Here is a 25715-nt window from a genome sequence, read left to right as displayed (position 1 = left end):
TTTGTGGGGGTACATTTCTGTGCATGTGCTGGGCAGAGGACTGGCCTCCAGCACAGTTTCCCCGTGGTCAGGCAAGACAACCGCTGGGGTCTGCGGCCACATGGCATGAAGGCCGGCATGGAGCAGTTGTCAATCAATAAGATCTGCCTGGTAACCCACCCACAGCACACCCCCAGGAGTGGCTGATCAGCCGTGACACTCCTCATTTTGGCTAAGGGGACAGGGAGTGGTCAGTGAACCAAAGGCCCCCCTGAAGGGAGTGACCACAGTGACCAGAACAAATAAGGGGGCAGTATGAGGTCTCCACTGGGGGCCCTGGCTTGTTCTCTTCAGAGCCGTCAACATGTGACATTCTGAGTAGTAGCTACGCTCTTTCTCCCCTCTTTTTCTCTCTTTATTCTTTCTTCACCTAATCTCTCTTCCCTTATTATTTTCCTCCACTTGTGGGTAACTTAAACACTTTTTTTCCTGTAAGTTCTGAGTACTTGACTTAAGTGGCACGGAGTTTGTGTTTGCTGAGTGTAACAAAGGTTCTCTATGGCAAGGTTTGTTAGTCCTGGTAATTTGTTCTAATACTTTTGTGAAGTTGCATGTTATCTCTGTAAAATTCTTTTTGCCAAAATGCCTATATTCTCACCAAAATGAAGAAAATGTGTAGGTATTCTCTGGATGTGAACTCAAGGTACCAAGAACCAAGGGCTTTACAAAGATTCATGTTCAAGCAAAATCTCTTGAAGCCTGAAATTAAGATGTACACCTGGTAAAGGTTGGCCCTTTGGGACTGGGCTGTAACACTATGTCTGTCCAGAGTGTCAGTACAGAGAGTTTCTTAGGAATCGACTTGATCTCTATGTGAAAATTAAGTTAACCCCTTACTTAATTACCTCATTCATCTTTCATATATCCAGAATTGTCTTTGAAAATGTAAACATAATTGCAACATAATTATTTTCAGTGTCAGGCTTCCTACAAAACAACTCTAAGCAACTACTACAATACAAATATTAAACAAAATTTCTTCACATTAAAAAATACTTTTTGAAATTACATAAAAAGGACAGACAGACAAGATGATCTTCTAGAAGCAGACATGAAATATATAACCCTATTAACTGATGCACCAAACTCTAAATATTCCTATCACAGTCTATATTGACAAAGAAACAGTATTATACACTGTTCATCTCCTAAAACTGTAGTTAGGAGTCCACTTTCTCTTCCCTCCCTCTAAATATAAGGCATTTTGGTGTGAAATATCTCTTTCGCAGGAGAACATGTGACAAAGTTGCTAGAGTTTCTACCTCTAGGAATCCTAGACTTATATAAGCAGAATGTAGATCAGTCTTAGAAGCAAATGTGAAAGTCTTCCAGAAGTCCATTCCTTCTAAAAAGATGAAAATCTGACATTAAGTTAGAAACATAGTGTTCCTTTAACTATATAAGTATATATCCATATCAGTCTATATTTTTATAATGAGCCGTGCTTCCTGGTCACTGGCAACAGGACAATTTATACTTATGGCTTTTTAGTCAAAGTTCAATTTTTCCATAGCAACTGCACCATGTTCTTTACAGACATTATTTTAATTTTGTAATAGTTTGACAAAAGATGCATTCTTGGTAGTCATCATGTCAAACACAGGGAATAACTGTCAGAATTTTTAAGTTATACATACAACACAATTCAAGACACAGTGCCATCAAGCTGATCCAGTAGCTTCCTAAACAGGACAGACCTAAACCTGCCTTATCTCACAATTACTTTATATCACAATTAGAAAATATTTTGGCATGGCTGTCAAGATTAAAGTGTGCAAACTGCTTGCTTTAAACTGAGAATACTTCAGGGATCATATAGGACTTCACCATTTGTCTCTTCAACACTGCAGACAGCTCTGCATTTGTTGCTGTACATCAGACCCTGTTTGCCCATGAGCAGAGAAATATTCAAAGCACACTATCCATTTGGAGTATGCTGCTTTATTCAAAAGCAAATGTGAGTATGTATGCATGTGGATAGCAATAAACTTAGCAAAATAAATACATTAGGAGTTGAACAGTAAATAGATGCAGAATAGATGATTAAGAACAAGAAATGATTTTATTACTGGCAAACAAGAGTGTTATTTACCATGTTCCTTACCCCTTCCTCACCTTGCACTCCTTAACCAATCGATAAAGCAAACAAATGCCCTCAACCAAACTGATGTTTATTCAAATTGCTTCCCACCACTTTACAAAAACATATGCTCAGGCAAAGTAGGAGAGAAAGGACTTATTTCTTGCCTATTCCACTTTTTTGCCATAAGTAGACATGATGAGAAAAATGGCTGAAGTACTCCAATTCTTCACCTCTAGGCCAGAGATGCTCAATGCCTATTTCACATTTAAATATAATGAGATGGAAGAAGTTATGGTTCTGTCTTCACCATAAGGAAGGAGTGAGAAACAGAAGCAGACTGACAAGCACAGCACTCCTCATCATTCATGCCCTGCTGTTACCAGAATTGCTGCTGTACTTTGGTAATGCATAGCTAGACCATTATAAAGCAATTTTTTTCAAATCCCTTCTCCTGCAGCATACTCCATTGGGAATATTCAGGAAAGGATTCTGTGTTGGAATATTCTGTCCATACAAATGCCAGGCAAGACACACAGCTAAATACAGATAAAATATGTTCACACATACGCAAAGAACCTGTACAAGAAGTGTAAGCAAAGCAATCTAGTACATCAGTGAGTGTTCTTTCTTGATCATATTGGTTTTTGCTGCAATAACAGGGCAAGCAAGAACCATATTTCAATTCGTCTTCCAGTTTATGTATGTATTTTATTGCTTTTATAATTATATGTCAGCGCTGATAGCAGCAACAGGTCTTACTGTCCCTGAGCAGCCTCACATGGGGCCCTTACCCACAAAGTGAACATGGGCCCAGGCAGTCTCATTTTATCTCAGCCTGAACCTTCAGTTCCTGTCTGAGACAAGGTGCAGGAGTGCCCATCTCTAACTGAGCCACATCTGCACCGGTGCTGATCCAAGGACTCCAGAGACCTGGACCCTGACTTGCTGACTGCCACATCACCATAGACACCCTGGTGATCTAATCCTGGTTCCTGATTAACCTCACCAGTCTTGATCCCAAGCCCAGTACGTGGACTGACTTTCAGGCTTGACATTGGAACTGCCTGTGCACCACAAGCTTGCCTGATGTGCTGCACTCAGGGTTGTGCCCAGCTGCCCTGCCACAGCCTGCCCTGCTCTCTCACAGGACTGTGGGATGAGCCCCAGCTGGTGAGGGACTGCACTGCCACCCCAGGCAGCCCCTGTGGGTCCTGACACTCTCAATCCCAGGGAGTCACCAGCTCCCAGTACACCCTGACAACATCCACTTACTAAAACTTTTTTCCTTTTAATAAAGCAGCAAACATGAAACTGAAGTTTTGATTCTATCTTGTGTTTTAACCTTTGTGCACTGAATGTTCCTCTATCAAGGAGCAAAACTTGGTGTACCTCATCTACACAAACAGAAGAAAACACAGGCATTGCTTGTTCTAGGACAGGTTGGCACCACCTTCTTGATCTGAGCATTTCTCAAAATTCTCTCAATCAATTTTTCTCAACTTTAGTTTGCATTAAAGCGAGGAAGACCAAAATATCTTTGAACCTTTGTGAATTATCTAGATACACTCTACCTAGATGGAAGCACACTGTCTTCTCTAGGAATTTGTGATCTTCCTGTCCCTAGAAATCACATCACACTTCTACTGGATGAGGCTTCTTCCAGAATACAGTGGAAATAGATAGCTAGGTTTTGGTTGGTTGCTTTGTTTTATATTTTTAATCTAGGCTGTTAAATCCCAGAGGGTCATAATCAATGGCACAAGGTGTGGTTGAAGGCATCACTAGTGGTGTCCCCCAAGATTCAAAACTGGGTCCCAGCATTTTTAACTTATTCATCAATGACTTGGATAAAGGGGTTGATGCCTCCTCAGCAAGTTTGCTGATGACACAAAGCTGAGAGGAGAGGCCAATGCCCAAGTTCTGCACAGCTCTTCAGTAGGACCTCAACAGGTTGGAGAAATGGGCAGAAAAGAACTGTCAGAAGTTCAAACAAAGGCAAATGGAGGGTCCTGCATCTGGAGATTAATAACCTCAGGCACCAGTACAGGCTGGGGGCTGACCTGCTGGAAAGCAGCTCTGCCGATGACCTACGGGTCCTGGTGGAAAACAGGCTGTCCATGAGCCAGCAGTGTGTCCATGAGCCAGTGAAGGCAAATGATATCATGGGCTGTATCAGGAAGAGCATTGTCAGCAGGTTGAGGGGAGATGATCCTGCCCCATCTGGAAGCACCCTGCTCCATGTGAGGAGTACTGTGTCCAGTTCTTGTCTCCTCAGAACAAGAGAGACATGGAGCTCCTGAAGCAGGTCCAGCAGTGGGCACAAAAGATGATTAAGGGACTGGAACATCTCTCTTACAAGGAAAGGCTGAGGGAGTTGGGCCTGTTCAGTGTTGAGAAGAGATGACTGAGAGGGAACCTCATCAATATCTATAATTTTTGAAGGAAGGGTGTCAAGAGGTGGGAGCCAGGCTCTTGGTTGTGCCAAGCAATAGGATAAGAAGCAACAGGCAGAAACTGATGCACAGGAAGTTCCACCTGAATATGAGGAAGAATTTCTTTACTGTGCAGGTGGCTGTGCACTGTAACAGATTGCCCAGCAAGGTTGTGGAGTCTCCTTCACTGGAGATACTCAAGAACCATTTGGGCACAATCCTGTGCCATGTGATCCAAGGATCCCTCTGGAGCAGGTAGGTTGGACCAAATGACCGACTGTTGTCCCTCCCAACCTTATTCATTCTGTGAAGTGCCTGTCTTGCCCTAAATAATACAGAAATTAGAGCACTCACAGGAATATGATTAAATTTTTGTTTTAGAGATTCACATCCACAGATCCTATTTATTACTAGATTATCACCTTTTCTGATAGAGGGATATTTTCAAACATTTTACTATGCCAAAAAAAGCTTGATATGAGCTGAAATTTGACCAGATGAAAAAGCAGCACCCAAAGATGGCCATAAGTGTAGTCTGCTTAAGGCACTCCACATAAACTGCCATAAAGATATACAAACACAGAACAGGGACCAGAATTCTAACTTCCTTTATCAAAATTATAAAGAGGTGAATCCTTACTCAACCTAAATTTGTTCTTTTTGCCTTTGTGAGGACAGAAACATAAGTCTGTTGATTGACTAACCAAAGCCATTGTGTCAACTCAGTTACCTGGAGAAATCTGTCAGGGCAGTCTGTGTTTCTTTGGACATCCTAATAACTATCTACCCATACACCTATTAAGTTGATTATGCTAGTTCTACCTCTAAACTTTCCTATTCTATATTTCACTGAATTATCAGTCTCTTGAGTAAACCACCCTCATTTGAAGATGGTCAACAGTGATGACACTACAATACTTTTTTATCATTAGTAGCCATTTCTCAAAAACCTTTTTTAAGGATTATATCACAATTTTCTTTGCCATACTTACCTACAGCATAGTGAGATCTCTTCAGTTAAACATTATAATTTGCCACATAATTCCTATTTTTGTGAATACTCTGAGAGAAAACTATATATGAAACATTCCTTTATTCTAGCTCTTGGGCAGAAAGAATATTCAAGAGTATTCAAGAGTATCATATTTTTATGATTGGTAGAAATGCAACCAATAAAGCATTAAAAATCTTGTTAGTTACTGTAGGAGATCCACGGAAAAGGCTCTTGTACTACCATACCATTATAAAAACTCTTCCTCAGTTTAACAGGTGTTTCATTCCAGAGTAAACTGTTTCCAATGGAGCATGCAATAGTAGAATTCAGGAGTTCTTTAATAGCTCTTTTAAGGTTTTACATCTTGGAAAGTTTTTAAAACTCTTTTTACTGTGCTGATACTTATGATTATTCAGTTACAGAGGTAGTAAAAAGGTTTTTCTTTTGTACTGACTGACAGCCAGAAAACATATATTCTGGAATTTCCTGAGAAAGGCTATTTTTCAGATGTAAAATACTCATTTCTGGAAGCCAACATTTTTCACAAAACATTCATCAGTTTTAGCAAGGATGGAATTTCTGCCCAAACCCAAAGATTAACTCCAGAAAAAAAGCAATAACCCCCACATTAATCTTAAATCATAACCCAGAAATGGAATTCACTCTCTGTTGAAATAAGAAGATATGTTTGAATTTCAGTCTCTGAAAATCGAGCTCTGTATCCTAGCTCTCTAGATTTTTTGTTGTTGTTGTTGTTGTTTTGGTTTATTTTGGGGGTTTTTGGGGCGTTTGGGGGGGGGGGGGGAGGGGGATGAAGGTAGTTGTTAGGTTCATTCTGATGTAAAACTGGGCACTTTCTAAAACCTTGAAATTTTTACAAGACACAGAGATTTTCCATCAAGCTTTTCCAGGACTTCAGCTGTTAGACTGGAAAAGAATGTTACCTGTGTTACTGTTACGTCAGGTTCCAAATGACATCTGCAGAACAACTTACAAAGAACTTTCTATAACAGCCCTTTCTAACATGACATTTCCCAGCATAGTACAGAAAGCAATGACACACTGCATGCCAGAAGTACCTCCACACAAGCTTTTTTCCCATGACTGCAATAAAAAGCCAAGTTTTTCAAGGAGCTAACTGCCCTCTTCTCTGGCATATTGAAAACTGTTAGCTCACTTTGTCACAGATAGACTTTTTCATAATCTCACCTAAAACTTGTTCTCATTTTATCATTGTGTCACTGACTGCATATATAAAGTAAAAATCAATCTTTATGTTTGTTCACCTTTGATGTGCAAACACAATATATTTATATAACTGTAAAATCTATTTTTAAGTAAAGGAGAAGTGTTAAAATGAACTTGTCATTTGTGTTCAAGCGTAACTGATAGACACTCTTGCCTATTTTTGGATCTTTAGGAGAGTATGGATTTTAAGACACAATGTCAAGTACCTTTATTTCATTGCTTCCTTCATGATGAAGCCTGCACTTTCTGATATGTTACTGCAGTGACATGAGTATCAGAAACACATTTCTGTACGTTTATCTAAAACACACTGTTGCACATAGATACTATCATAATTTCTTAGACCAATTCAACATACTGTTCTTAATCCAAAAATTGAAGTATATACTTTGTGTTCTCAATCCCTTAGAACAAGATGTTCTCTGCTGCACTCTGAAGTAAATGTGAAAGATCCAACAGATTAGCTAACAGCTTGAAAGACTGCATACAGTGATGGCAGGGCTTTATAAACCAAATTCCCTGGGTTTTAATTTGGAGATTTTTCTCTACCTAATTTCTTTCCTTTCTCCCATAGACAGAAAACCAACAAAAGACCAAAAGTATCTCTGTCTTCAATTTTCATGGATAGAAACAATCTAGAAAGACAATCTGCCATATCATGAATGAACATATAACAAATATCTTCTAAAAATCGTTTTTGTAGCCATATTAAAAATCTAATTAGTTCTGAAAGCAAGAAAGATGAGATATCTTGAGGCTGAGTTGAAAATTTAAGTACAATAAATATAACTAATTCAGAAATCACTATCTTAGAACTTATATCGTTCTTGAAATGAATCTCTCTATATAAATAGCCAAGAGATAACAACAAACCAAGCTAGCTTGATTCTATTCTTCAAAGGCATTTCTCAATTTTAGAACACCTTTTATGAATACCTTACATTAAAAAGAAACAAGGACCATAAAAATATTTTTAAAAATCAGGAAATCACATCAAAATGGCATGTATGCTCATAATAGGAAAGTTTAGCAATAATTTAACCATAGGTGATACATATTTAAATAAGAAAAGTTAAATTTAAGAAATACGTTTTTAAATAAATGCTTAAAACTGAAGAATTAGTAACTAAAGCACTCCTATTGTAAATTAGGATAATTCCAACAGCTCTGCACTTTGCCAAATGTCTAAAATGATGGATAGTAAGAAGTAGAAAACAGCTACTGAAAGGGGAAAGGAACATAAAAGCTCCTTATAAAAAGACAGGGCAGTGCTCATTGTCATTCAAGCACATTAGCTGCCATATCCTGTTTCCATTGACTCCAGGGAAAGCTTTAGCATTGACTTCAAACAGGTGCAAGACCCATGAGACTTAAAGGGAATAAAACGTACAGTCACAGTATGAAAGCAACAGTGTATAAAGTGTGGTGAGACAGGATATGTAATTCCAATCTGGTACACCAGAATCTGACAAAGCCATTTAAATGCAGTGCCAAGTAAGGATGCAACTGCAAAAAAAGCAGACGTTTCTAAACAGAAATTTGGCAAGTCTTCATTCAATGCTACAGAAAAAGCACAGGAAAAATGTTACAGAAAGAGTGCTAAATTATATTAGGGGGGAGAGAACAAGGGAGACTTAGAAGCAGCAATAAGCATCATCCTGTTCTGTAGCAATATAATATCAGTCGTTCAGGACACAGCTGCTGGCATGCTTTGGTGGATATTGCAGGGTAGTCTGTTCTGAGAATTGCTGGGACTTAGACCCAAAAGTATTACCCACTTCTATTTATTCTCTTCTGTATTATCATGAGCATTTGAAAATGTTTGGGAACCTGTTTTTTTAACTTACATAATCTTCAAAGAGAAGTCAGGCTATACTCTCACATCAGTTGAGTTACACATGATGTCCTCAATTAGTTCTATAAAGAAAGTAGCTGAGATGCCATTATATTAATTAGAAGCTGGTCAAAAATAGAGTACTTATCTGAATGGAAACTATACAACTTCAAATTTCTTTCCAGATGGAAAAGAAAGCTATCCAACACAGCAACCAGCTGTCTAAAATAGGGGTAATAAAAACAAACAGGCTCAATATTAAACCCATCTGGATAAGTATTACAGCAGGATGACCAAATCTCAAAATTTAATTTTAGAATCAGATTCTGACATTAAAATGAAGTGTGAAAGTAACAATTTTGAAGGGTATCAGGCAAGATTAGATGTGACTGTAAGAGTTAAGGCAAAGATTAAGCAGCTCTTCCACAGTTATTAAGTTTTATGATAAAAAGGTAAACATATACCTGTGCAAGCATGGGAAATCCGAGGTTCCTGCATCCATTACAAGGTGTCAATGCCTCCCATAAACCTGAAGGACCACAGGTATTTTCACCTGCATCATCATCATCTTCCTCCCTTGGTGATAAATGCATTGAAGAAGGCCTCTGTGTATAAAGAAATGATACTTTCAAATTAAACACATTAATACACTCTAAAGAAACCTTTTACTTAATGCAAAAACTTAGTGTCCCATTTATAAATTCAAAAAAACAAACTGCTATTTTAATACAAAGTACCTACTCAACTGTTACATGAAAATCACACTTTCTGAGGGAGGTGCATATTGAGCTAACTGCAATTATACTTAAAGATGAGTGAACATAATAAGATACAGTAAAAATATGTATTTATTATCTTTATTATCAAGAAATTGGCAATTTCTACTTTATTTTACTTTAAAATTTGATGTAATATCATGTCATTCAGATGTGAACATTATGACTTACATCTTGATCTCAGTGATAACAGGGAAAATGCTGATTTTTGCTTAAACCAGTATCCTAATTTTCTAAGACACATAGAAATAAAAAAGTGGGCAGTTCCCATATATTTGTTATTTTGCTATGCAGGATATTCCACCTCAACTGAATTGCAGTGGCAACCTTTATTCAGAAGAAGGAGGAAAGTTAACCCAGCAATGAATGATTTTTAAAATCACTTGTCAACAAAAATTATTAAAAGTAAAAAACTAAATTTTACATGTTAATTCTTTGTCCATAATTAAAACTGGAATATGGAACATGGAATAGGTGTTCTAACCTGCTTGACAGTTGCTTCAGCAGCCTACCTGATATTCAGATACTAAATGCTGTCTTTAGGAATGGTTCTTTCAGAAGTGGCTGGATTTTTGCTACACCAAAATAATGCTGTCTGAGATAATGGCTGACCACAACTATTAATCCAGCAGTAACATTAACTCTAAAACACAGCTATAAGGCCCATATGAAAATAATTTTAAACCGCCCAATACTTAACTGCAGATTATTTTAGCCAATAGAATAAAGAAATGCATGGAGCCTGTTGCAAGGAAGGGAACAGAGAAGTGAAAGAAAAGTAGAAGGGGAAAGAAGAACAGAAAGAGCAGCAGTTCTTAAGATGAACACAAGCTGATGGAAACTATAACAGAAGCAAAAGGCACAACACAGACAGGCACTAACTTAAATCATGTGAAATCTGAGGATTATCTAACTTTTGATTCTAGTGCTAAGTTCTTAACACAGATGTGGTTTATATATCATTAATTTAAGTAGGGAAAATATTTCTGAAGTCTATTTCAGCTCAGTCACCACAGATAGGAAACATTATCTCCATCTCCACTAGAGACTGATTCTCCTTGGTTAAGAAACGGTTGTTCCTTTGTTGCAAATTGCATGACTAGCCATATCTTCTAAAGTTAGGTGGATTTATTTACTTTTTATTTTGAAAGTCAATTTCTAAAACATTCTTAGCACAATATTTCATTAGGTTAGTTTGACACTCAAGTAGTACCACAGAATGTGTTGCCATAGCAACCAATATTCTCCCACTGGTTATTAAAAGGATTGGGTTAATTCTGCAGAGTATGGGTCATGAAAGACTATTATTGCTATGTATTTGCATAGACAAAGGAAGCAGACCACAGGTCTTTCCTCTGTCTGTTTATGATGCCATCTTCCATGGTGGCTTGCCCTACGTTTATACTTTGAATCTCAGAATTGTTGTACCAGAGAATAAAGTACTTCTTGCCCCCTGGAGAAAAAAGCAAAGAACTGCAGCAGTGCTCGCCACAAGAAAGCAAGTACTCACATTAGCTGTGGCTTTACATGCCAGTGTAAGTGAACAAAGACAAAAGTCACAGAAAAATGTCTGTGTACCTTCTAAAGGTAAAAAATATATCGGCAAAATTTTTCAGCACAACTAAAGGAAGATGAATAATGAAATTCAATATATTGAAGGGAGAATTTAGGAGTATTTAGCCATTACATCAACAGAGTGAAAAAAACCCATGCCAAACAAGTACTGAATGATTAGGAAAAAAATACACAAGCACAATGAGGGCTGTATTATTTCTGTGGATATATTTTATATGAATAGCCTAATATAGACTGAAAATCACAGGAATTTTATGCCAATATGAATGAGAAGTAGGAAATACTATACAGTCAGATTTCCTGATCATTCACAAAAAGATCAATGTCAGCGTTCATTAGACACACTGTTGGAATAAACTGACTTGTACTCTCATGCAACTAGACAATCCAGGAATGAACATGATACAGGCTAATGTACAGACTCCTGCAGAGTGGGATTACCTCCTCTTACACTGAATGACTGATTTCTGTCTTGCCCAGATTTCTGCTACTGATAAAGCCCTAAAAGGGAACCATTAGCAAAAACCCATATGAAGGGTCAAGAAACAGTTATTGCTACCACCTTTCTCATGCATCCCCACTGCCAGAAGCCCAGTTCTTCCCAGACAACAGACACAAAGAGACATGTAGGAATTACTGTAGGGAAAGAGAGGTGCATTTGCAAAGAGCAGGGAAGGAGATAATAGCTACATGAGAGAAAGGGGAATCACAAGTCCCCCAGATTTGATAGACTGGGCCTGCACACCCTGGGAAGAGGGACGCAATAGGAGGAGACAAAGAAGATACAGAAAGATCTACAATCAACTCACAGACCTCAGACTGCCACACAAACCCATAAAATGCCAAACCCAGACCACCCAGTTTCCTGTTATTCTCTCATAGCCTTCATTCCTTTCCCAGAACTCCCTAATTTTTCTGTTCTGTTGTATAATTTAATTTTGCCTCCTTAGGGATCCTTTGAACATGAAAATCTAATTCTGTGTGTGCTGCTGGGAAGCCTTGAAATAGCCCTGAAGGAAGAGTTTTAGTGAAACCAAAGTTATTTATGCCCACTTATCAGAAAATAAATGAATGAATAAATAGAAAGATATTTCTGTCAACTAAAGAAAAAAAGACACATTGAGAATGTTTTATTTATGTCTGTTGTGATTTCTAAAAAAAAAAAATGTAGTTAGCAAATGCTACCTAAATCACAGCTGTTCAATTAATTGAATTAGACATTATGAAATGGCAAAGTCAATATAAACTGCAATACTAACCTTCCAAAAGGCCACTTCTGCTTAAGTTAGAAGAGACATCAGTATAAGCATCATATATCCTCAAACAAAACAGACAGAAAACCCTACATGATATTAGATATGACACACAAAAGGAAAAATTGGTAGAGAAACTGCAAGATTTTAATAGAGAATAAAAGATTTATTAAGTTTTAGGGTTTACTGAAACCCTGAATTAAGTATTAAACATTGCTTATAGTAGTAAGATGCTAACAAAGTCATTTCTCTATGTATAAAAAAAGACAAAATAATAATGATGCAGCAATGAAGGAATAGTAAGATCTGGCATGGGGACATTGGACCACCACAATTAGTGGCAAACCTTCTTCATACTCTACTGGGCCTGACACATCACTTCTTATTTTCATACCTAACAACCATTTAGATTGATGTCAAAATTTAGATATGGAAGCCTTCCTTTTCATGTCTCCATCTACACAAAAGGCAAAGTTGCCCAGTAGGATACTTTAGACTGAAGGACACTATTCCATAAGCAGACTATTTATTCTCCCAGAACATGTATGTATATCAGATTGGCTATCACAATAATGTAACTTCTCTCTCCCAATCTAAGAGAATAAGCCAATATTTGTCAACAGACAGAATGATCAACACAGACATAAAAAAGAGAGAAAGTCTGTTCCATAAAAGTCAACAAGATGAGTCGGAGAGAACAGCTATAATCTTAACCATTACTCACAGCTACCAAGCCACAGCTCAAGCTGCTGTATGCCATGTATGAAACAAAGTTCAAGTCCTTCCTTTTTACAGATGTCAACTATTTCCTGTGTACCATATGACCTTATTATCTAGACAAGCTTTCTCTAGGAACACAAAAAGTGATACAAAACCTCTGCTTTCCTTTCAGTCCCTCTTTTTCTCAACTTCTAGTGAAAACTGGTCTGCTTTTTGCTTTGACATTTGTAAGCAGCCACTCTTAGGCAAAATGTGACTCAATTCCCCTGTTTAAGGATACAGACAAGGCTTTCCTGGAGTAGTTCACTGAAACCTAAAACCAAAAATCAAAATTTTTACTTCTCTGGGTTTTTTTCATATAATCATTCATTTGTGGAAGTATTGCACATGCCCTTTCAGACAATCCACTAGAGCAAAACAGCATCAGCAAACTATTAAAGGTATAAAATTATAGGACATTTACCATTTGTTATTGCATTGCAGCTCTGGACACTAACATTGAATTAGTGTTTATCTTGTAGGAAATGGCATATCAGGAAAATAAGATTTTGAAATGAAGCAACAGAGACAATATTAGAAGGCAATATCTTTCTGCTTATGGAAGACAGAAGGCAACCAGACACTTCATAAGCTAAATGCTAGTACTCAGTCTGCAACAATGAGGTCCATAAGTTTGTTCTGAAAAAATAATTTGACAGAGAGCCATGCAAGTATTTCCTATGATCCTAACATAGGTGTGCCTCTACCTCTCCTTTGTCTGACCCAAAGGACACGTACCTATATTGTAAAATGAAAGTGAAAAATTACAATTCTGTTGTCTAATATTCTATTTTGACATTATACTAATACAGTGGGAAATTGCTCCTGCATGTCACCTATAAATTAGGATGAGTAGGTGGATCTCTGCAGCAGCTGTTCCGAGCAGCTGTGGCAGCCAGGCCAGGGATGGCGGAGCTGGGACAGTGTTCTGTGCTCTCAGTGCTCCCCCTGCTGCTGCCCAGGCTGCTCCCAGAGGAATATGCCTGAGCTATGCAGAAGAGAAAAACTCCAGCATTTGAGCCTAAAATATAACAGCATCAGTTACTATTTTTCCACAGCAGGAACTCCGCATTAAATAAAATGCCCTTCTGAAATTCAGTAAGGATCCTGAAAAGGAGGAGCCTCAGTTGCAAGATACATCCTATGTCTCATGAACAAACAACATGGAAATGTTTGGTGGTCTGGGCACACCTTCTCTATATCCCCGCAGACAGCCTTCTCCTCCCTGCTTAGTGTTTTTCAGTTTCCCATCCTCATTTTTTTGTCTTTCACCTTACACTGCACATCTGCTGCTGCCATTCTTCCACAAACATGTTCTTAAAGAGTTTAACTGCACCTCCTGTAATGTGCAAGAGAGTATCAGGAAGACAAATATAATATTGTACTTAAAGCAGATGAACGGTGAAGAAGCACAGTCTGTACCTGCCTCTGCCATAATCCCTGTGGGATGGTGGGCAAATCACTTAAATTTCTCCAAGATGGTCACTCCATTTGTGTTCCTTATCTGCTGGCTACATCAAAACTGTGAAGGCAAGTTTGCAAAAGTCCCAGCCTACATCAGGAATTTTCAGTGATATATGAGCCTAAGTGCTCTGAAAATCCAAGCCCTAGCAGTCCCAGACATGCAGAGCCTTGATCTCTATACCACTGCACATCAGCTCAGATACATGTGATAGTATTTTCTGACTGGGCATCAAAAAACCCCCACCTCATCCAAAGCAATGACACATTTTGAACTCAAGAACAGTGATGTCTGAATCTGGGAAAAAATTCCTGTCAAATGAAGTCAGCAGAGTAAAGGTAATTGACCATGTGAAAAATGTATTAACTGTAGGCAAATGTGATTCATTCACACACATGATGAAAATTACACGAATGTGTAGTTGCTGCCTCTCAGTGGGCAAGTGCTATGGACACCTACCATGACGAGCACCTGAGAAATTATTCCCTCTGTCTCCAGAGAGGGATCTGACAACATACAGGAAACCCACCCAGAGCCAGAGGGCAAGTACAATGTAGACTGCGTAAAGTAAAAATTTTAAGTAAAAACAGGACTATAAAATAAATTCATATGAATGTGTATTGAAAGCGGGGCAACACATTTCAAATTTTTAACTCATCCTTGCATATAACATAAATAATGACAACTAAGACAATTCTGAATCCCTGCACCACTTTCTTACAGGGATGCAAACACAAATAAAACAAAAGTTTAGGATTTAAAAACCTAACAGGCCATAATTTAATCAGAAAATAACAGGCATAAACTAAAAGGGATACCTTTTCTTCCATTGATGAAGGAATTCTATTTTTCAAGTCTAAGGTAGCTTTTCATTTGCTAAATAATCGTAAAAGAAAAAATGACCCATCAATAGATAGTCACTTACTAATAAAAACGTAAATTTCAGTAATTAAATTTTCACTAAATATAAAAGCTTGTCAGCTGAGTGTCATGACCTTCATAAGAAGGATATTTCATCTACACATAAAACCCACTACCAGGACACTCATACTTATTGATGTAATACTTTGTGCCTATTCCTTAAGTGCAAAAAAAAAGACATCACAATGTATTTCAGTAAAAATCTTCACTCTTTTCAAACCACTATTTAATTTTGCCACATAGGTGAACATTTACAAGTGACAGAGAATTCAAGCATTCAATACATCAAAAAATTGCAGAGAACCAATGACTAACTGCTTTAAGTAATTATAACTTAAAGACAGTATATTTAAAGAATTATAAAGGCATTGTAGCCTATAGAATTTTTAAGTATCTTGTGAAGCAAATACTGTGTGGTTTTTTCAGTGTGAAATTAACAGCATGAAGTATTAGCTGCTTGAAGCTGCAATATGCACTGTCCTGAATCAAAAAAAGCACTTAGAGCATCATTCAAACTAGTTTGAACAGTTTGAAAGTAAGCATTTATTACAAGCTATTTGTTTAACTTATGAATTAAATTACTTCTCTTTAATGCATGGAAATACCAGCATTTCCATAACTTACTCCATCCAATATCCGTTTGTGGAACAGGATTGAACCACCAAATTAATTTCTCTCTCTTAACATCAGGTAAAATAAATTTAACCTGTGTTTTAAACACTTGAGTAACTGAGCATGTACCTAACACTCAAGACTATCTGCACACTTAGTATCAAAACACTACAAGTGCTTTGCTTTACCAAGAAAAAGTAACTAGCACATGAAGCATAAAGCCCCAAGACAATTCTACTCATCAAGTCATATAGACTTCATGGATACACTGTGTTACAGAAATTTGTTTTCCATCCCACAGGCTAGATTTGACCTGTTGGTATGTAGAAATAGCATACACAAACATAGACAGCACAAAAAGGCAGGAATTTGGTACCTTTTTTTTTTTAATCTTGAAGTTTAAGCACATTAATAGTTCCAATTAAGTTAATGAGATTTCTCATATTAATAACAGGCTTATGCATCTCCCTGGAACAATGTGCACATGACTCATTACAAAATGTGACTCACTGAAAAACTCATGTACCAGTTGAAAGAGAAGAAACTGATAATGAAAGGCATGGGAGACTACAAACCCCCCCCAAAATCAAGCGTTAATGATTTTAGAAATATTAAATAGAATTGGAAACTTCAGCATATTTGCTTTTGCATAAAGGAAAAAAAGTATAATTCAAAGTAATGGCCAGCATTTTTAGCTTTAAATCTCTCAGAAAGAAAACACTGCTTGGAGAACAACTACAGAGGCATCTCTGTATTTAATAGCCCTATACTACTCAAATGTTATCATATAACATTTGAAAAACTCGGTGCAATGTAATTGCCACACAAATCAGCTATAAAACATGCATTTTTCCTTTTTTAAAGTTGTGAAAGAGAGGGTGGATAAGTGGGTGGCAGTATGATGAAACTTATAGAAATTACATTATTTGTCATGAAATAGAGCAGAAGGAACAGAAATTAAAGTAGGGGAAAAATCAGGTGGTAAGTGAGTAGGCAGAAGTCACCACTTTATTACTCCTCCAGTGCACAGTTTTTTATTTAGCATATATAAGCTCGGAAAAAAACCCATGTTACTGAAAATGCAGTTATTATTCAATTAAGGTGCTGTTGGCTTATATCATACCTGAACAGACAAAGCCAATCTAAAGAAGAACTATATCCTGCATTGAGTTAGTCATCTGAAGGTGAATGCTGGTTAAGAGTGGATAATCAAAATGGCCTTGAAGAACACTTGTAGTAAACCACTTACAGATCCACCAGTAACAAAATATCAGTGGTTTGCCATAATGTCACCCAAGTGCTAAACATAATATAAACATAGCACAGTAGAACAGCTGATAGTTGAAATGTCTTGACAGGCTATAGAAGTTGAAGGCCAAACTGGAAAAGATCAGTCAAAGGGTAATCTACCTTTTGTTCTCAGTAGCACAAGCAAGAGCTCAGACTCCTCCAGAGGTATTAAAAAACGATCACACAGGTCACACACACTCCCCCAATAAGAGATGCAGAGTAATATCACTGAGCAATGGCTCTGGATACAGACTGATTTCCATGGTAGGTGGAAGCAGCATTCAAAGTTGTATTCACAAGGCAATGGTTCTGCTATAGCTGGTAGGAAAATCTGCCAATGTGAAACTCATATACTGCAAGTTGCTGCTTTTTCCTGTGTTATATAATTAAAATAGTGATGTCCCTGCATTCATCTCAATAACCAGTACTACCAGAACATTTAGGACAGAGGCTGCTTTTCCTGTGCTAGTCATCTGTACTGTTCTTTTTGCCTGTAATAGATTTACATTGCATGTGCAGATCCACCGCAATACAAGCACACCTTTATATTATTTTCCAGACACACTCCTAGGTAGCTGAAGAGCTAATATTTAAATTCTTTCTTCAGACAGTCATCATATAGTGTCTTAAAGGTCCTGTAAAATATAGATAATCAAGTCAGTCAGTAAAATGCTTTCATCTATAACTCCTGTGTAACACTATATTTCTTATTAAGTATCAATAAATAATAAGTGACCATGATCTGTTAAAATTATTGAGATTCCTTAAAAGAAATACCATTTTAGACAGAGACAAGATCAAGGTAGTAAATATTCCAACACCTATGAGTAAGCAACTATCAAAAACTAAAATAAAGACCAGCAAAACCATTAAATAATCTAAAAAACAATTTAATATTATTTTGTCTAAGTTTGACAGGCATTGCTGAGGTTGCTTCTTTGCAGGCTATGAACAGTCCATATTTCTGTCCATATTGGGCAGACCACCAATATCAACAGAAGCAATAGTAGTACTAATGGAAACTGCTTAATCTCAAATATATACTAAAGCAAATAAAATTGAAGAGTCTCTTCTGAGATATTCCCTCATGATGCTGAACTGAAACTTATACTAAGTTTAGGGAGGACAGATGCCAAGAGAAGAGAAGAGAAAATAGATCATTGAAAATTGTGTAACCAATTCAACTCACATTTTTCTGGAAAAGAAATTGATGTAACAACTGATGCCTGCAGAGTCAAGTAAATTTGGTTTTTGATTCCAATCTCGATTTAAAAAGTTATAGCAATGAACTCAATGAAGGATTTTAGTATATAGTGAAGTTACAGAAAAACTAAGGGGTGCATTTCTAGCACACTCTTGATCTCCATAAGCAAACTTTTCTAATGCATAGTAAGTATATGCCAGTTGCCCTGAACACTGAATTACTCGTGTATTTTATAGAAGTATAGGAATCTGGTTCAACTTTTCTGCTTTTCATTTTCTATTTGCTGAGCTTATTTATGAGGACTGAAAAAATCTGTCAACAGAATACAATGAAACACTATCATGAGTGGTCAACTACTTCAAGACTTCAGGACAAAAAAACTGAATCTTTTGATATGCCAATTATAAAATAAATCTACTTGTTGGTACCAGAATAGAATAAAAATGAACTTAAGTAAGTAATCCAAACATGTTACCAAATGTTCTGATCTCAGCTACTAAACAATTTTTAAAGAAAGCATTATTGTGTATGAGCTTATAGGTGGTCATTTTTCGCTGTGAAACATGACACAATACTTACCATTAGCATTATTTGTATACCTCTTACTAAGAAGCAAAGAAGGGAGACTAATTCTGCTAAGAGAGTACCTACTTATTCAACTTGAAAAGAATCATAGAATAAAATATCCTGATACCATACATTTACTCTTATCTCCGTCCCTTACTGAATGTTGCAGAGACTCACATCTGTTTATACCATTGGGATAAAATGATGCTGCTCCCCTCACTACAGAAGACAACTGAGACATACCCATTTGGTTGTCACTCCTGTCATGTGTTTCCTGTCAGATAGTGATCATCAGGCTTTAGTGTCAGTTCAAAGCTTAATGACTTTTTCTTACACTAATGGAGTAGACATGAAATCAGAATTGACTTGAGGTATATACAAAAATATTTAGAATTCCTTTTCCTCTACTGTTTGTAATCTGATACGGAGGTAGAACATTCATTTATTCTGAGCTCACTCTGTACTGCAAAAACAATCAAATCTGCATTCATACCTGCTGACAACAGTGGTAGAGTTCTACAGATTTTGCAGAAATTCCTATCTCTTAAACATGCAAAAATATCAAAAGCTAAACAGTTCTAGAACAACGTATTCCTTGTTTAGACTTCAGGATAGAAAAGAGTAAACTTTAAAGCACCATTTCTCCTTCTTTCCTTAATAAATCAGTTAACTTTTCTCTCAGGTAAATATCTACATATGACTGTGGAAAAATCTCTCCTACTCAAGCTGTCTTTTTACAATCTATCAAAATTAATCGTGCAGGAGAGTAAAAATACACTTTCAGAAATTAAAATCTAACCATACCTAAATGTTGGCGAAGTCCCTCATATTCCTTCTAGACCTCATACACTGCTTGAATTGTGATAAACCAAAGAGATTACTGAAGATCACAATCAACACTGCCAAACTACTGGAAGGACATTTGCATCATGATTAATTTGCCTCTGCACTGAGGTCCAGTGTCTAACTTTGAGCACTCTGCCTAGCCTCTAACTGCCACTCCAGAACCTCATGACTTTCCAAGTTCTTTCTCATATCTGCCAGCCCCATGTAGATGTCTTGGCTGCCAACCAGATCAAACAGCACTAGATGCCTATATTTATGCCACTACTTATGACTCATTTGCCAAGCACAGGCATCCAGCATCATTTGAGAAACTACAGGGTAGCTGTTGGCCCATAATCACTGCTCCTGAAGGCATCACTAAGCCCATGTTAACCCTATGTAACACGGCACTTGTGCATCCACAGTGACACAACAAACTTAATGCTAAGGCAGCCAGATCCCACCTTTGAAGTATCAGCACCTCTACTGGTGATGTTCTCATCAAATAGGTGGAAAATGTAGTTTGAGAAAACCAAGCAAGACAAAAAGAACTTCTTGTTCTCTTTTGAGGGAGAAGTTGAAAACCTTTTTCTGACTGGAGCACTAGCAAACAGTTTGAGGAGAGGAGAAACCCAAGGGAAATGCAGGGCAGGAGTCAATGACAGATTTTTTTTGCAGACCATGAGGACGGATCAGGGCTTGAGGGAAGCGCCTCTGGTGGCTGATAACTTGATACCGAGGGGGGTTTGATTTTTCCATTTTTATAGCTTTTAGATGTACTTGCCACTGCAGTAAAAAGCAAATGTAGTCATTGTTTACATATCCTAACCCCTAGCATTTATCAGTAGCTCAAATTCTTTTAGCTGTTTATGCTCTCTTCAAGATAAAGAGCTGAAGAATATCAGAAGGCCTGCAGAACGAGACAAACACAGGGCAGAATGACCCAGAAATCAGAACATTGGAAGAACTCCAAAAGCCCGAAGAAGAGGAGGAATGATGAAGAGGAGGTCTCAACGACCCCAGACCCAAATCCTAAGGGGTTGGAACAGGGGTGGGGCCAGGGCTGAACCAAGAGATGTGTAAAGTAATGATTGGGTGGGCAATATTATAAAAACCATAGAAATCAGTGTTCAGGAAGACGTCATCACATATTCCTAAAAGCCCTACGCCTGGACATTTAAGAATCTTCCTTTTTATCTTATTGCACATTAACTTCACTCGGAGTCTTGTTCTTGGGGTCTCTCACAGCATCACTTAGTAATAGAAAAACTCATCAGTCTTCCTGATGATTTGGTGTTGCAATAATGACAAAGTGAGAATTGATGTTAATACTGAAAAGTCACCAGTTTGGGTGGAAAACCCATGGAATTATTTTCTCATTCTGTTATCCAGGAGTGACTGAACTCTCTCAGAAGATCTCAAATGAAGTTGGAGACTGCAGCTTAAAAATGGACATGGTGTTGTACAGTACTGCATACTCCAGGATGATGGGCACTGAGGGTACAGAAGAAATGGAAGAGACAGGTGTTCTGCTCTGCATGCCTGGAAACAGTGTCCACAATGCTACAGGCAGCTCAGGGCTGTTAAGAAAATAATGAAACAAATATGGATGAAAAAGAAAGTTCTCTAAATCACTGAATAACACATACACACACATAAAAATATCCTTCATATTGTAAAGATGATCTTAGGATCAGTTCTGATAGATTCCTCAGATTTTGGCTAATCCTATTGAGAACAGTAGATTCCTTTGGTATTCATCTAAGTACAATGAAACAAAGATTAGCCTTCAAATTACATATGAGTGCAGTATTGAACTAAAATTGTCCAGGGGGAGGGGGGGGAATCTACTGTAGTCAATTTAATAAAACATAGCTGCCCAACAGAATTTTTGAGTAGACAAAATGTTACTCATCATTTCCAGTGCACCCTAGATTTATACACAGTTTTATAATCATATAGACAAACAAGCTCTTTGATCTGAAAAGCTCATATTTTAATTACTTTATATGGAAAAAATTCTACACTCATACCCATGTAAAAGATTTAGCTGAGATGAAAGCATCCACAGCAGGGCAAGTAAAAGCGGTTAGCAGCGAGGCAAGATTTACATACAAAATAAACTTGAAAATTCTAAGATTACTCAGTCAGGAAAAAGAATCTTTAAGAAAGAACAAGCCTGAAGTATTACAAGTTATGGGGGGTGTGCACAGTGTGTTCGTTCTTTTCTACTCTGTCAGATTTTACTATATAAGAATAAATGGAAGCATGTACTCAGCAAATCAAAAAAATGCCTGTATATACAGCACATGTTCTGCAAAACCTAGCAACACAGGGTCATGGTGGTAAAGAATGTGACAGATTGGAGCAAAAGGATTAGATACATTTAGAATTTACCAGTGCAAGCTAAACACATAACAGCATTCAGAGAGACGCATTTGTCTGTAAGCTGTTTTCCTGCATGTACCTGATAGTCAAGGTATGTGCCACACACATACATAATTGCTTCGACTGATTAAATATTCCAGAAAATCATTATAGGGGAAAAAAGAGTAGGTACTTTTTAATGCGGATCAGATGAACTGGTGGCTTGGCCAACATCTTCCCCTAGTTGTACTTAATTCCATGTAGTTTTAATTACACTAAGTGCTGTCATATTTTGAGATTTTATATTCTTAAAGAAGTGCTGACTTTTTCACAGGGTAAGTCTGTGAAGCACACTGGAGGATTGTCTAACAAACCTTCTACCAGAAATTGCAGCAGCAGGGAGCAGCAGGCTATTTTAGTCAGCTGTGAAGCATGATACTAGACAAATTATCCTGTGTAGAGTTTCACATAGCTGCTATCAGGACCCATGGAACACAAAAATGTTCACTACACAGTGCTGAAGCATAAAATAACCCACAGATACCTTAATAGCTATAGAAGACAGATTGGGATAGGATCATTAAAAATGTCTGAAGTCCCCTCAGCTAAGTAACCTACCTAAAATAGGGGACAAAAATTTGCATCAAGTTGGTACACCCCCCTCTGCTTCTTTGTAATCACCAGCTCATATTAAAATATGATGTAGAAACCCTTTTGTAAATGAGCTTTCAGAAAGTATATCATTCCATATTGACAAAGTGGATGCTTGATACTGGATGTCACATAATTATCCAATTATAAAAAAAAGCCAGTAATACCAGTTCTTCTGAGTGGGAAATACCACTGTGTACATTAGAAATCAGGACTACCAGATGGCTTTCAGTTGGGTGGTAGTTTTTAAAAACAATTCTTGAAGTTACATAATCTTATCTCCAGAGAGTGGGTAGCCCTTGCAACAAGGGAATCTTGTAAAGTAAGGTCTACATACCTTGGGAGAGACGGCCTTCATATTTTTACTTCCCATAGAAATAAGAGTCAGTATATGCTTGCAAGGTAAGACTCTTAAGTGGACTGGGTGCAAGAGTTAAAGAGCAACTTAATACAAAATTCTTGCAATGTCAAAATTTGGCAATATATAATTTACCTAAAAAAGGAAATTCAGTAAACCAACACTGCAAACACTGTTTCTCAGTACAACTGTTCCCTTTTTTTTTATACAGCATATATACTTGCAATATACAAAATAAGCTTTATTAACAAATTCAGTAAGTGTTACTGTATTAAATAATTTAAAATTTATCTGCTTCTGTCCATGGAGCCCCAAACAATCAGGCCTCATAATCTTACTATTCCCTAATGAATAAGTAACCAAAATTGTTCTTGAATGTGTTTTTAATGTATCCTCATTAGTATGCAATTGTATGTACTTCTGGCTTGCTTATAATCATCATGTGAAATTTTGTATCATTCTCAATAATGCATGTATGCAAGTTTGTGCTATTTTTAAAGGCTACCACATTTGATCCAAGACAGTAATTATTTTTCTTCAGCATGTTTGGTTTTAGCCCTTATATTTCAGTCCAGCCATTATGTATTTAAATATTACATTAAAAGTAAAAATCAAAACAGAATTCTTGAAAAATGCTGCTGAATCGTTCACTTCAATATTCTTTGGTGATTATTACTTTGTAAAATTTTTTTAAAAAAATCTTTGTATGTGCACTTTTTACCAAAAATAATCGGGGGTTTTTGAGAGAAAATAAATAATCAGAATAACTGACTTCTGAAGAACCATGCATGAATTTTATTAACCTTTAATATATCCATTCTTTGCCAACTTCTTTCAAAACCACATAAATCTATGCATTCAAGTCTTCCCTTAGACATAAACCAAACATGATCATAGTTTTATTACCTTTATATTGCTTTACCTTCTTGATGTTCTGACACAAGAGTAAAAAGTGAGTCTTCTCTCTGAATACCTACCATCACTGTCTTCAACAATGCTACTGTATTTTTAACCATATTTCTTCCCTTACTCTCTCTCAATGTACACAAATATCAGCTTTCCTTTCTGCATGACAGAAGTAAGCAGAAAATGACATTTATATGTCTGTGATGAAATCTACATCTTTTTCTCCAAGACTACACAGAACCTTTCCTCATGTTTAAATTTAAATTACTGCTGCCAGCCTTTATTATCTATTATATAACCACATTAAATTTAATCAGATACACGGCTGCCACTTCTGTGGCCACTTCTATAGCACAGTCACTACATGTTTTTACCGTCTCCAGTTTAAAAAAAAACAAAAACAAAACAAACAAACAAACAAAACAAAAAAACACAAAAAACCCCACCAAACAAACCTAGGAGCATCTTTCAACTTCAGTTTCTCACTATTCCTTCCAGGTAATTAAGCCAAACCCTTTAACATACACTCTGCTGTTAAGGACATAAAAAACTTTCCAGAACTATGCCTTTTATCTAAATTCATGTCCCAAATCCCGAGACAATAAATATTGCATTTGCACTTGCAAATCAATAACATAGTTATTATGCTTCAGAACACAATAGCATAAATGTAAAAACAAACATTGCAAGCAACGACCTACTACACAAGATTAAAGGGACTGTTCTGAAAATAATACTTCGATTTGCTGCTTTGGTTTTATCAAAGTGGCAGATTTTAAAACTAGTTTTAGTTCAAAAAATCTCATGACTTCTCAAAAAATATGGAGAATAATTATTGTTTCTGCATGAAAAGAAAACAACACTTTTCAAAGTAAGGACTGGAGTAAATTTTTGAACACAGAGTAAGACTAAACTCTTAAAAGAGTTAATTTTCATAAAATATTATTAAAATAGAATATCAAGTTTATGAAAGAAAAAGACTGAGATTTATTGCATCCAACATGTACATCTGGCAAATGTATATACACACAGACACATATATGGAAGGTAGAAGCTCTTAATAACTTTTTTTTTTTTTTCAATCACAGGCTGTCCAAAGAAAATAAAAAGTAACATACTCTCTGGTAGTCACAGGATTTTTCTTCTTACAAGAACAAAAAGCCCATACTTCTCTGGTCCGATTTTTTTTTTAATATATACAATATGCAAATGCATTGCAATAAAAGCATCATATTTCTGTGTTTAATACTGCATTTAAAATTACTCGTTCTCACATGAATACATACACAGGAATCTCATACCTGACAAGAAACTGGTAATGATCTTAATACTCCAATGACAGAGGAATTTAAAGCAATTTACTTGTTGGAGCTTAGGATTCTTACAATATACACTTTGCCATTCTCCTGTTCTTTTTCCCAACACACTTAATTGTTCTGGATCCCTGCTTTGCAAGTTGTACTTATTTAAATTTTCTTACTTGCTACAATTCACAGAGATTGTTTGAATACACACTTGGTGTGTAACCTCTTTGCTATGATACACCACTAAATTTAGCC

General features: G+C 36.8%; 1 protein-coding gene across 7 annotated transcripts in view; it reads right to left on the bottom strand.

Moving 5' to 3' along the window:
- The window catches only part of ANKS1B (ankyrin repeat and sterile alpha motif domain containing 1B), a 437255-nt gene that overhangs the window by 331948 nt on the left and 79592 nt on the right, over positions 1-25715 (bottom strand). For all 7 annotated transcript variants that reach the window (XM_071552016.1, XM_071552018.1, XM_071552019.1 and 4 more), the window contains one exon: positions 9095-9235. In XM_071552016.1, the coding sequence (XP_071408117.1) occupies positions 9095-9235 (141 nt within the window). The remainder of the gene's footprint in view (positions 1-9094; positions 9236-25715) is intronic.

Source organism: Pithys albifrons, chromosome 3, assembly GCF_047495875.1.
Source record: "Pithys albifrons albifrons isolate INPA30051 chromosome 3, PitAlb_v1, whole genome shotgun sequence".
Classification (NCBI taxonomy): Eukaryota; Metazoa; Chordata; class Aves; order Passeriformes; family Thamnophilidae; genus Pithys; species Pithys albifrons.
This window is presented reverse-complemented; position numbering and strand designations above follow the sequence as displayed.